Source organism: Vanellus vanellus, assembly GCF_965231255.1.
Source record: "Vanellus vanellus genome assembly, chromosome: 21".
Lineage (NCBI taxonomy): Eukaryota > Metazoa > Chordata > Aves > Charadriiformes > Charadriidae > Vanellus > Vanellus vanellus.
Genome location: NC_138926.1, coordinates 1,561,180 through 1,574,036, shown reverse-complemented (window position 1 = coordinate 1,574,036; position 12,857 = coordinate 1,561,180). Strand labels below are relative to the sequence as shown.

General features: G+C 56.8%; 1 protein-coding gene across 1 annotated transcript in view; it reads left to right on the top strand.

Annotated features, from left to right (window-relative positions):
- KIRREL3 (kirre like nephrin family adhesion molecule 3) overlaps positions 1-12,174 on the top strand; it is a gene marked incomplete at its 3' end in the record, with an annotated part of 345,526 nt that extends 333,352 nt beyond the window's left edge. The window contains exons 15-17 of the mRNA XM_082493779.1: positions 3,712-3,821; positions 11,201-11,287; positions 11,731-12,174. Of these exons, the coding sequence (XP_082349905.1) occupies positions 3,712-3,821; positions 11,201-11,287; positions 11,731-12,174 (641 nt within the window). The remainder of the gene's footprint in view (positions 1-3,711; positions 3,822-11,200; positions 11,288-11,730) is intronic.
- Between the last annotated feature and the right edge of the window lie 683 nt (positions 12,175-12,857).

Sequence of the window (12,857 nt, the reverse complement as noted above, 5' to 3'; positions counted from 1 at the left end):
GTGACGTCCAAGAGCGAGAAGCATCCTCGCCGTGCCGCGTCGGTGCTTAAAAACCCTCCTCGGTTCACGCTCTCTGTTCTGCTTCTGGTTCAAGTCCCTTTTCTCAATGTAAAATGCCTATTTCCAAGTGGGAAATTAGAGCCAGCTGAGGGGTTTTACATGGGACGTGTGGGTTTTAAAGCCTGGCTGCGGTGGGAATACGAGTTAAAGCGACGTTAGAGACGCAGGTAGAGGAGAAGGAGGAGTAAACAGCGTGGCATCGTGTTGCTTCATTAAAAAACCACCGGGAAATAAAAGGAGGATTGTTGGCTAAATGAAAAGGCATCAAACCAGCGTGATTGTCTGGAGCATCTCGGGCCGCGAGGGAGAAGAGGAGGTACTCGACGGTGCTCCTGGCTCGGGGGACGCACGGTACGGATGCTGCGACGCCAAGCTCTCTGTGCGTCTGCCAGCAAACCCAGTCACTTTTCTTTTCTGCTTATTTTCCCCCTGTTTCTCTTGATCGTTTGCACAGCAATCAAAGACGCCGGGTTCCTCCTGGATTTGGGTATGAACGTATGGCTTCCCGCGGCAGAAACGTGTTTAATTTTAAGAGCGGTAATGATGCCTTTCCCTGGTTTTTTTTTTGAACTCTTGCAGCCTCCATTAGCGAGTATTAACAAATTAAATGGGGGGCAGTCATTAATTTTGCTTTGTGGGGGAGGTTTGCTGATGGACGGGACCCAAGATCAGGCCAATTCAGTGTTGGGGAGCTCAACCAGCAGTGATGGGCAACTCAAGCACCTGAAGAAAGCAGGGGCCAAGCCATGTTACCGCGTCAATGGCCGGACGTCATCGGCCGTGTTTTCTCCACACCGCGTCATTTGGAGCAGCAGAGAGCATGTCGTTCGTTATCTTCCTCTTATTTGGTGTAACGAGATGGTGCGGGGTTCTTCACTGGACATAGGATTTAACACTAATGCCGTGACAACAGATCAAAAACGTGGCGCAAGTGCCCGGTTCTACAGCCCCTCACAAGCTGGAAGCGTGCAGAGGATGGGAAGGACTTCGGGGAAAAAGTAAGGACAACCCCATCCCACCCAAATGCCTTGTGTGACTCATCCCTTGGATTCCTGGTGGTAAATCAGGAATAAAAGGCATTTTCCTTCCTAGGGGTGGGAGGATATGTACTGGGAGGAGGGTACTGGGGAAGTGGTGGCACAGCACTGTTTGAAGTCCCTTTTCTCCGCTGTGTTTCCAGTGCTGTCCCACTTAGAAAGGACGTTTTAGTTTATGTGCAACGAGCTGCTGGATCTGGGCATCTTCCCGGTGTGTTCCCTGCACCTCTTCTGTCCTTCGGCACCTCCTGCAGTGCGGGATGCTGCGGAGTCCCTGGTTGCCATGTCCTGGGGAAAGGTCTACAGCGTCCCTGGACCGGAGCGCGGGTCCCTGTGCTTCCCACGGGGCTTCTTTGCTACTTCGCTTTGGGATCAGAGCAAGCAAGCTGGAAAAGAACATCCACAAGATCAGCAAAGATGTGCTCCCCGATCTCCCTTCCCTCCCCAAAGTGACATAGAAGGAGGAACAGCTCAACCTTTCCTGAGGAGCTGGACCCAACTGGGGACACCAGTTCAGTAACAGACACTTTGCCGGGTGCTCGCCAGGGCTGATGCTCAAGAGGAGTGGGATGCCGCGATGCTAATGAAGCAAATCCTGGGTGCAGGTAGGGGTACTGGTGGTACTGGGGCCACTTGGTCCCCCATCACGTGGCTCCAAAAGCCACTTGGAGCTGCCAAAACAGGGTCCCTGCCTGGTTTTGGGAGGAGCTGGGAGCATCAGCAGCTAAACCAGCCCCCGAGTGACACTCAGGGTACCAAACTGGTACTGGGCTGTCCCAGGGCGAAGGGCTTTTATCCCAGTTTTGCTAATGCAAACTGGATGCCGTGGCAGCTATCTCCAGGGGCGGGTAGGTAGAACCACCGGGCTGAGAAGGTGAGGAAAGGACTTTCATCATGGTTAGCGGTGTGAAATCAGCAGAGGTATTACAGACATCAGCTCAGGAGTGATGAGACCACGTGGATATCAGGAGGGACTCATTTCCTACCAGGATGACTGCAGATTCCTCTCCCAGGACAAATACCGGAGCGTTGTCGCATCATTTAAAACAACAGCCTGCGAACAAAACCCGCCAGCGGGCTGCAGGGACGGCTCCGCACGGCTCCCGGCAGAGGGGACAAGGTGACCCAGCGGTAACTCTGGAGAAGACATCTCCTGATGGCTGCAACCGGCCACCGACCGCAGCTGGATGGCACTGGGGGAGGCAATTCCTAGCCTCGCTTCGGGGAAATGCAAGCAAAAGCCAGCGCTGGGCACAGACACGCTGAGCCCGGAGGCCATTTCTTACCTGGAAAAGGGAAAAAAAAAACAAAACAAACCCAAAAACCAAACCACTGCACATCTGTTGTTGTATCTTCGGTGACTTAACGGCCCAGAGTTATTTAAGGGCGAACACTCCTGGGAGAGGATGTGCAAGACAGTAATTAGCTTCTCCTTGTGATTAAAGACGGAGGCTCCAGCACCAGCAGCATGGTCCCAGCAGGAAAAAAAAAAAAAAAAAAAAAAAAAGGAAAAAGTAGTAGTAACTTCCCAGCGAAATGCTTTGCCTTGCACCCTGAGACTGGGAGGTGCCTGCGGGTGACAGCAGGGTGGCAGATATCGAGGTATCGAGGGCGGGGGATGCTGCGACAGATGAATTCAAGGATGGAGCTTCAAGCGGGTCTGGGTTGCATGATTCAGTTGGGTTTACAGATAAAATCACCGCCTCCCTGCGCGGTTCAGCCTTTGCTGGACCGAGCTGGTGCAGGACGCTGCCTGGTCCTTCGGCTGGAGGTAGATCTGACGAGCCCAGCGGTTCAAGGCGGTTTGGAGTCCGGGAGGATTGGCACAGCCATCCTGGGAGGCGAGAGCCAGATCGGGAGCTGGAGCCCGGCTTCAAAGCTGGGAACTGTTTAGATCTCGCTGGTCGGATTTGCATCCATCTATCTCTGCTTTTCATCTCGGATTCGCCTGGCCGTTTCTGCTCCTGCTGCTCGGTCTCTTTGGTTTAATTTTGCTGAAATGACTTCTTCAAAGCACGCCTGACACCTTCAGGGAAAGCAGAGAGTCTCTCCAGAAATGTTTCTCTCCACCCTGCGTGAAAACAGGCTGCTTGGAGCAGCAGCCAGGGGTGATTTTGCCATTCCCAAAGCCCTGGCTACGTCTTTGTTCATTGCTTGGCTTTTTCCATATGTATCTGCACCCCCAAACCTGGGAAAGGCTTTTCTCGGGGGCTTCCCAGTGCCAGGGAAGAGCTGGTACGTCCCTCAGGAGCAGTATTTCGTGTGTTCCCCGAGCATACGCTGTAGCTCAGCGGTCTGGACAAAGAGTCCACCATCTGTTCGAGCAGTCCTGCTGCAGCCCGGCCCCTCTTAACGGCACCACGAGCACGGCAGGGACTAACCAAGCTCCCCAAGGAATTAAAATAGGAACCCGAGCTCCCCAGAGGTGAAGGTTTACCGTGCCGATACCTCGTGGCAATGCAAATATTGCTCCTCCCATTCTCATATCCGCTTGCTGAGCCAGGGTTAATTTTCCCCGGTGGTGCCGGATGTCCTCAGCAATCAGTCGGGGGTCCTTGAGGACGTTCCGCGATTGCCTTCAACTAATTCCTTCTCCCTCTCGCTCGTTGCCCAGATCTGAAAGGTGTGGTTTCTGCCAAGAACGATATCCGCGTGGAGATCGTACACAAGGAGCCGGCCTCGGGCAGGGAGACGGAGGAGCACCCAACCATCAAGCAGCTGATGGTAAGGATTTACTTCTTCTCCCCGTAAGCAATTACTCCGGGTAAGCGTTTGATGGTAATGAGCCCAGGCACATGTAGTTCAGTGCTGTAATCCCCACTCAAGGCGAGGATGCTCTTCCAAAAATCTTGCTCTTGGGATACGCGTTCTCCTGCCATAAAACCTCCTGGAGTGAAACTTTGCTAATGAGGAGGGAGAGCTGGGAGAGGTTTATTGCGGGAGCCCGGCTGCCCGCCGGGCTAATTGCAAAGCAAATTGGCCACCTCACGTGGTGCAAACTGCAAGTAGACACGCAATAGGTGAGCGCAATATAATAATAAGCTAATTAGCCAGCGAGACCTGCTCTCTCCTGGCCGCGCTTTAGAGAGTTATATGTGCAAAAATCACGTGTGTGCGCACAGTTGGTCGCAGATTGGTAACGTCGGGGGCGTGGGGCCAGCCCGGACCTGGGTCTGGAAGAACCTGGGAGGTGTCACCTTCCTGAGGCCACCGCCTTTGCCCGAAAGGACCGAAAGACAGGGGCAGGGCAAGACGCTGATGGGTGAGAGCCCCGGGAAATGCAGCTTCAGCCCGTGGACCGACGCATCCTTGCAGTTCCGCTCCTCTCGCTGGTGCCACCCCTGTTCGCCGTCTCTCGGCCCTAATTTGCCTTTGCTTTTTTGCTTGCTGGTGTCATGTCGTAGGTGACAAATACAAGCCGAACAAATGGCAAGGAAAGGCGAGCCACAGAAAGCCGCACGGCCGTAAAAGGTGAGGGGAAAAAAAAAAAAAATCTGATGGGAAAGAAGAAGGGATCGAAGAGGCTGGAGGCTGCTTTCGAGGCTGGTGGGTGCTCTGACCCTTCGATTTTTGGGCGGCACTTGTAAGCATCGGTACACTCTGCCTGCAAAAGCCGGTCCATGAATTACCGGTGGAAAGGCAAGGCTGAGCGTCGTAGGGTGGGCAGAACTGGTGTCTGCTGGTGCACTTGTACAGCAAGGGAGCCTCGAAATGCCAAGGCAGGAGGAGATGGAGATCTGGTGTGTTATCCCAGCACCGCCGAGGTTTCTGTGCAAGACCCTTCGCTGCCAGCAGGGCTTTGCCCCGAGGGGTCTGCACATCCACGGCGGGATTTGCAAGGCTTTACATCGGTGGAAGGACGGAGGAGGCTGGGACTCTGGCTCGGAGCTTCCTCTCCGCAGGATCCTGTACCACCATCTGTAGAGACAGTGCTCAACAGCGCCGAGCCCACATCTGGCTTCCAAAGGAAGGGCTGAGATCCGCCCAAATGCCGCTCAAGACCTTCACCACCGAGCTGGAAACACGCACGGAGCCTCAGCAGCGAAGGCACACGAGGAACGTTTACCACCGACAAGTCCATGAGGAAGACGACGGTTGTGGGAGGCCAGGCGCGGGATCTTGCAAGACGTCGTGGGGACTTTCTTAGATTATTTGCCAGAGCCAAAAGGTGATTTCACATCGACGTGTGCCCTTGATGAGCCCGGCACCGGAGCCGCGCAGAGCTGCGGTGTGCAGGTTTCAATAAGGATGCTGGCAGGTGGGAAACGGTGCAGAAAAAAATGACAACATTTATTTGGTAGCTTCACGGGAAGAGGTTTACAGAGCTCGTGTGTTTTTAGCTCATCAGCAAGACTACCGAGAGGTGGTTCTGTGGTGGTTCTCAGAGCGCAAGAGCCTGGCTGCTGGACCAAGAGGAGGCGATTCTTCCCTTCTCCTGGCCAAATCCAGGCGCTTTTCCTGAAGATACGTCAGCTGCAAATAACACTGTCGGATCAAAGCTGTCCAAGAGGTTGGACAAGATGGTCCATAGTCTCTGACCCTGACGCTGGGTGGACTTGGCACCAGTTGGGACATCCCACCTGGCAGGGAGAAGACATGAAAGCCCCTTCCCTGCTTGGACCGGAGCCTCCCCGTCCTCATTTGCCCATGACAAGAGCATTCCCAGGAAATACTTCCCGATTTCTTCTCTCCTCGGAGCCCCCGCGGGCCCCCGCTCTCTCTCATCCCCCTCCTCACTGTTTCCAACAGCCGTTGTGCGCATCCTTCTCCGGCCATTGGAGACCCGGGCTTCGGCTGCTGAACAGATTCCTACTAAGAGGCTCCAAGTTTGGCAATGAAACGATGGAGCAAGTTAAAAAAATTCATCCTTGCTAAAGAGGGGTGACGCGACCACTCCGGCAGGAGCAGGGGGACGATGCACAGCACCCCTTGCTTGCTCCCTACCCTCGCCCCAAGACTTTCCTGCTCTCCCTCCTCCCCGTACCGGCTTTATTTCCCCCACCGCTTCTTCGTTTGCCTTCCCGGGTATTTTTAGCCCGGGTTCAACCTCGACTGCATCCTTTGAAATGATCTCCTTGCCCTCGACGACGTTCATAACGCCTCGCAGTTTAATATCAACTGCGAATTTCATTAACATGCTGGGTGCTCGCGCGGAGAGATCGTTAATGCAGATGTTAACGAAAAGCAGGCCACGCTCGCAAACAGCTCCTCTCTGCTCAACGCTTTGCTGCTTCGCCATCGACCTTTTCACTCCCCAGCCCAGACCCTTGGCCGAGCCCCTGAGGTCCGGCACGGCCCGACCCGCTTCTGCCAAGCTTCGGGAACGGAGATCCGTCCCTCTGCGCCACGGATGGTGCCTTTGCTCCTCCCGTTTCCCACAGTGTCTCCGCTTTGCCGGAGCGTTTCTGGCTGCAGAGTGCCGGTGCGACTCTTCTTCCCCCCCCCCCCTAAATGCTATTGCATTTGTTATTCTCCAGCCATCTGTGACCTCCGCCGCTCTCCGTGCTTTTCACAAATAATTATTCATGCATCTATAAATTCATTAACACCTTAGGATACACGTCATGCTGTCTGATTTGCATATGTTCACATTGTCTCAGCGCCGTTCTCCCCGTTAGCTGTTCTGCCAGGCGCTGCCTACGGGCAGGGGAAAGGCTGCCAGCCCGCGGGGGCCAGAAAGCAAACGGCAGCCAGTGGCTGGAGGCAAAAGAGCCCATTAAAGGGGCTGAGCCTGGAAAAAAAAATAAATCACAGCAGCGGCTTTCTCTCTCCTGCCAGGGTGCATCGCATCAGCACGCCAATTCGGCCGAGCCTGATCTGTGATTAGGGAGGGGGTTGAAGAGCATCGTGAGCTCCGCCGTGGCATAACCTCCTCTGTTATCGTGACTGGGGTTTATTCCTGGCCGATCGGACTCCCTGCCTCAGTTTCCCCATCTGTGAAATGGGGCTGATGGGCCTAAAGGAGCCGTCCCCACTGCCAAGAGCAATCGTGATAGAGACGATCCCAAAGTGACCGGCAGGCAAGAGCATCCCAGGTCAAAGGGGATCCAGTCCAGCCGGGTGGACCCAGGCGTCATCTTTGGTTCATCTTTGGGGCAGAACAATCAAAATAATCCATCCAGTAGACAAGCTGATGGTCTTTCTTTCCTGTCCCTATCCCGAAACCCATCCCTCTGCTCTGAGGGATGTTTCCAGTTTGTTCCCAGCCCACAGATCAACACCAGACACATTTTCCGCTCAGGAGCTCGGCCGAGATCCCTACGGAAAAGGAAAAATTAAAAAAGCCGAGGTGAAATTCAGGGCGAGGCTCATTTCTACCTGCAGCCCAGCTGTCACGGCATCAGTTCCTCTGCCTTTCTCCCCGAGAAATGCTCCAAGTGACCACGCTTCCTCCAGCCAGGGAGAATCATAGAATCGTTTTGGTTGGAAGAGACCTTCAAAATCAAGTCCAACCCTTAACCCAACGCTGCCAAGTTACCACTTAACCATGTCCCTCAGCACCATGTCTACCCGTCTTTTAAATCCCTCCAGGGATGGCGACTCCACCTCCTCCCTGGGCAGCCTGTTCCAAGGCTTGACAACCCTTTCCGTGAAGAAATTTTTCCTAATATTCAATTTAAACCACCCCTGGGGCAACTTGAGGCCATTTCCTCTTGTCCTATCACGTGAAGAAGACCCACCGTGTCAAAAAAACGACTGTGAAAACGTTGGGGACGTTTGCAGCTCATGGCTTGGGCTTTTTGGGGTCACGGCGGAGCTGGGCCACCACGAGGTTTGGACATCTGCCGTGGACGTCGCCAAGGACTGAGCTGGCTGAAGGCAGGCAAACACCTTCAGGGCTAATTGGTGGTGTGGTCCGTGGAGCCAGGCACTCTACGGGCACGGAGAAGCTGGTGTCCGCCCCAGCAAGCTCCCAAAGGAAGCAGGATGCGAGGAGCACGGCAGGACATCCCGCAGGCTGGCTGGCATCGCTCCACCACCGCCTGTGCCCAGCCAAAACCCAACATTTTGGGGAGGGGGGCGGCTTCACCTGGAGGCACCGGCGCTCGGTGGGAGCTCACGTGGCAGGAGCCGGCGTTTGAGGGTGATAAACCCTCGGCCGGCTGAGAAATCCCAGCGGGGAGCGGGGGTTTATATTTGTGAGCTCGTTTCCTCGTCGGCAGCCGGTCCCCGCTGGGAGCAGAGGGAGCCGCCGTCTCGGGAATCTATTAAACGCCATCCCTCGCCCCGGGTAGGGTTTGACCCACACGAGTTTCAAAGTGCTGCCGAGTGGCATCCAATTACCCACCAAGAAGGAAAAATTATAATTAAACACGGTGCCAAGGAAGGGGGAAGCACCTCGCCGGAGCGAGAGGCTCGCCCTGAAGCCTGCCAGGTCTGGCTGGATGCGTAGGGACCCGGCCGGGCACTCCGGAGGGAGCAGCGTTTTAAAAAAAACATATTGTCTCCGCTAATGAAAGCGAAGAATTTAATATCCGGTCTGTCGGATTCGACATCCCAGCTGAAAGCGGCTTCATTTGGCGGCGTTAAACGAGGGAGTGCTCCAGCGGGCAGAGGATTAGGAGGCACGGCGTCGGAGCTGGCCACTCTTTTCATAATTTAAGTGCCGTTTCCCTGCTTTGAGACATCGCTTTGCTTCCTAGGGACGCGCTCCCTTGGCGGTAGGAGCCAGCGCAGCAAAGCTGATGGGATGCTTCGTAACGGGGAAGCTCACTCTTTTGCAGCAGGGGAAACCGAGGCAAGAAGTTTTGGCAATTACGGATGCAGTTCGGTGATTAGGGATGCAGTTCGTCGCATCCCCGAGCCGGGTCGGTCCAGGAGAAACCGGCGAGGTTTAGGCGTGGGAAACGGGGACGGCTTTACAGCCCAACTGGGGTGCAGCACAGCGGGCACTGGTTTTTGGAATGGCAAAAGCTGCCGGCGCCTGGCGCTGCCGAGCAGGCTTCAATCCTGGCACGACGTTCCCGGGATCGAGCCGTGCGCCCTTCCTTGGATTCGGCGGCGCTGGCAGGAGGGGGAACGGCGGGCGCGCGGCTCTAACGGGCGGCTTTATCGCCAGCCATCTGCACGGCAGCAACGGCAGCCGACGGACCGAAGCATATTGGCGGTGTAGCCCAGCTGGAGAAAATCACAGCTCCGGAAAAAAAAAAAGCCTGTGCGTGATGCTGGAGCATCCCGTGCCCGTGCCAGCATCCGCAAGCACGTCGCCGGCTCGTTGCCGCGCGCTCGGACATTTTTTCCACGTGTTGCCTTCTCCCCTGCTGCCTCCACATTGGTAATCCCCAGTAATATTGGTAATGGAGTTAACTTTTGTTAACTTCGTTAGCGCGCTCGTGTTTACCCAGCGATGGCAAAGAGAGGTAGGCAAGCTAACGAGCGTCCCGCCGCCTGCTAATTAACGGCGTGAGATCACATCGGGGCTGAGCCGCCGCGCAAACTTTAATAAAGGTCGCGTTAATGACCGGCTGTAATGCGGGAATTGGAAATTAAGTGACGCGATGGCGCTTTACGGCCCGCGCTCTCCTCTTGCGCGGGGGCTCGGTGCCCTCTGACGGCGCGGGGGCTCACTGCAAGCCCCGCTGTGAGCGTGGGGACCACGATCGCAGCCCCCAAATCCACGGGATGCAGCCGAACCCGCAGCATCCTACCGGCCCCGGCAAAGGGCAGGGTCCCCACGGGGCTCGAGGAGCATCCCCGTGCCTGGATCATTCCAACCATCGTCGCAAGAGGAGCCCTAAAATGGCTTAAAACACCCCGTCAAACCCAAATTATGAATTCTAAGGAGGTTTTGCCGCTAGTGGGACTGTTCCCTCTCCGTCTCCGGATCCAGCCTGGACCCGCCACGCGGAAAACCAGCCGAATCCAAGGAGGGGACCGTGGTTTTTCTCCCTTTTTTTTTTTTTTTCCTAGGAAAACGCAGGTACTTTAATTTATTGCATTTAATCGCCATATCAAAGGCTTTCAGGAGATGAACAGAAAGTGCTGCGGGGTGAATTTCCACCACCGCTTCCCATTTTAAAAAGGAGAAGAGAAGTTGGGCGATAAAAAAGGATTTGGGGGGGGGTGGGGGAGGGTGGCGGGGGGGGGAAGGCTGACTGGGGGCTGTGGGCAGAGCGGCTGTGATCCCAGTGCCGGCGTAGCGAAACCGAACTGGAGGCGCACGATCAATAGGGGAGAAGATTAAAAAAAAAAAAAAAAAAAAAAGGCAGCTAAGAAATTGGTTGATAATTATTCCGCTTCTGCACAACCCCACTTTGCTGAAGGAAGGGTAATTAAAGCCGTGGGTTAATTAATGTGTACCTTGGCCCCTCCCCCCGCCCCTAATCACGGTCAGCCTTCAAAGGAAAACTAATGAGGTGGAGAAAGATGGGTGAAGGTACCCGTCGGGGCGGCAGCATCCTTCTGCGGGGGTCTGCGAAGGAGCAACGGGCGTAAAAATTGACTCAAATTAAACCGAAAGGAGCTTCTCCAGCCCCTCCTGACCCGCTGGGCCCGCACAAGTCCCCCCACCAGCGCTGGCGGCACCGGGGTGGGTAAAGCCTCCAGGACGCAAATCGATGAGACGAGCCAGCGTCGGGTGGGCAAAAAAAAAAAAAAAAGAAATAAAACAAAATTAAGGCTTTCATGTTAATTACAGCATGATGGTAATGGCAGAACCTCGCTGGGATTTTGAGATGGTAGCGGCCAAGTTCAGTTTAAGAGGAAAGAGTGAAAAGGTAAAAAAAAAAACCACAACGCAAAAAGGGAAATAGGGAGGTTTGTTTTGGGCAGGTGTGGTGCGGCTCCAACACTCGCCGCAGTGGATTTAAATAATTCACTTTCCACACCAGCCCCGGCCTTTTTAGTCCTAAACAGGGGGGAAAAAAAAAAAAAAAACAAAACATGTCACCCAGGGAATGGCGTGGCTTTTGGGCAGCCACCGGGCTCCGCCGCCCTCCGCCACCGCTGCCACACCGCTTGAGCGTCCCTGGGCACGTCCTTTAATCCGGGTTGTGGCCGCCACCGTCTCTGTGCCGTGGGGCCGCGCAGCCTCGCGGTGGGGGGGACGGGAGGGGGACGGCGGGTGCCTGGGGACGCTGACACCCACCTGCATCCTTTCCTAGATGGACCGGGGGGAGTTTCAGCAGGACTCGGTGCTGAAGCAGCTCGAGGTGCTCAAGGAGGAGGAGAAGGAGTTTCAAAACCTGAAGGTGAGCCGGCCCCTGGGGACGCGGCCACCCCTCTGTCCCCAGCCCCGTGGGCAGACGTGGCTCAAACCCCTCTCAGATCACTCCTGCAAGAGGGGATGCGGCACGTGGCCGAGACGGTGGCACACCGGGGTGGTGCCACAGGGCAGGAACAGCTTGTCCCATTGCTTCTTCCAGGCTTTCTGTCCTTGTGCCATGTCCCCTGGTGTCACCAAGGGTGGCCTGTGCAGGGAGGGAGGCTCTGGTGCTATTTTCTCGTCCCGACACGCAAGGGGCGGCCATGCCACCCTCTGCCCCAATTTGGGATGTGTTGGCGCCATCTGACGCTGCGGGCAGGGGGGGTTGGGTGGCTGAGGGTGTCCCCTCGCACATCATGGGTGGGTGGCACACATGGAGGGTGGGCACCACCAACCTATGTCCACACACGCACCTTGCCCACCCTCCAGGACCCCACCAACGGCTACTACAGCGTGAACACCTTCAAGGAACACCACTCCACCCCCACCATCTCGCTGTCGGGCTGCCCGGCGGACCTGCGCCCTGCCAGCAAGCAACGGGTGCCCACCGGCATGTCCTTCACCAACATCTACAGCACCTTGAGCGGGCAGAGCCGCCTCTACGACTACAGCCAGCGCTTCGTGCTGGGCATGGGCAGCAGCTCCATCGAGCTGTGCGAGCGCGAGTTCCAGCGCGGCTCCATGAGCGACAGCAGCTCCTTCCTCGACACCCAGTGCGACAGCAGCATCAGCAGCAGCGGCAAGCAGGACGGCTACGTGCAGTTCGACAAGGCCAGCAAGGCCTCCGCCTCCTCCTCCCATCATTCCCAGTCTTCTTCCCAAAACTCGGACCCCAGCCGGCCCCTGCAGAGGCGGATGCAGACGCACGTTTGAGGACGCTCGGGACCCTCCGCGCGGGCGCCGCGGCTTCGTGCTAGGACAGTCGCGCCCGCCGGGAGCTGCGGTGGGGAGAGGTTGGATCCAGACCCCCCCCCACCTAGAGCGGGGCTGTGGGGTTGGGGGGGGGGGACCGGCTGAGCATCATCACCCCCCCCCCCCCCCACCTCCCTCGGTACATGCTAAGCACAACGCCGCCGAGGACACGCCGAGCCCCGGGGAGGCGTCCCCTCCGCGGGGCTGGGGACACCCCCCCCCGGCCTGACCACGCACCCCTGTGCCCCCCCAGCCGCTCGCCTCCGCTTCCCGCTGCCCTCTCCCACCCGGTTCCTTCCCTTCCTCCTTGGTGTTCGGTGTCCATACTTATAGAGTCCGTTTCGGGGGGGGGGGGGCGGGGGAGGGAGGGGAGGGAGGGGGGCCCTGCAGCGTGGGATGGGGTTTGGGGGATGGGGACACCCCACCGCCACCACCCCGGGAAGGGCCTCTTCGCGCTGTATCGCGGGAGCGCAGCGCCGCGGTCAATACAAGAGGTGTTTCTCGTGGCACGCCTGGGCTGGTGGCCGCCCCGCGAGGACGCCGGCTCTTCTGGTGACGCTTTGCCCCAGCCTGGACCCGGCCCGGAGCTTCAGGGGGTGCCGTGGCCTCGCGGTGGGGAGGCTGTGAGGGGACGGGTCCCCACC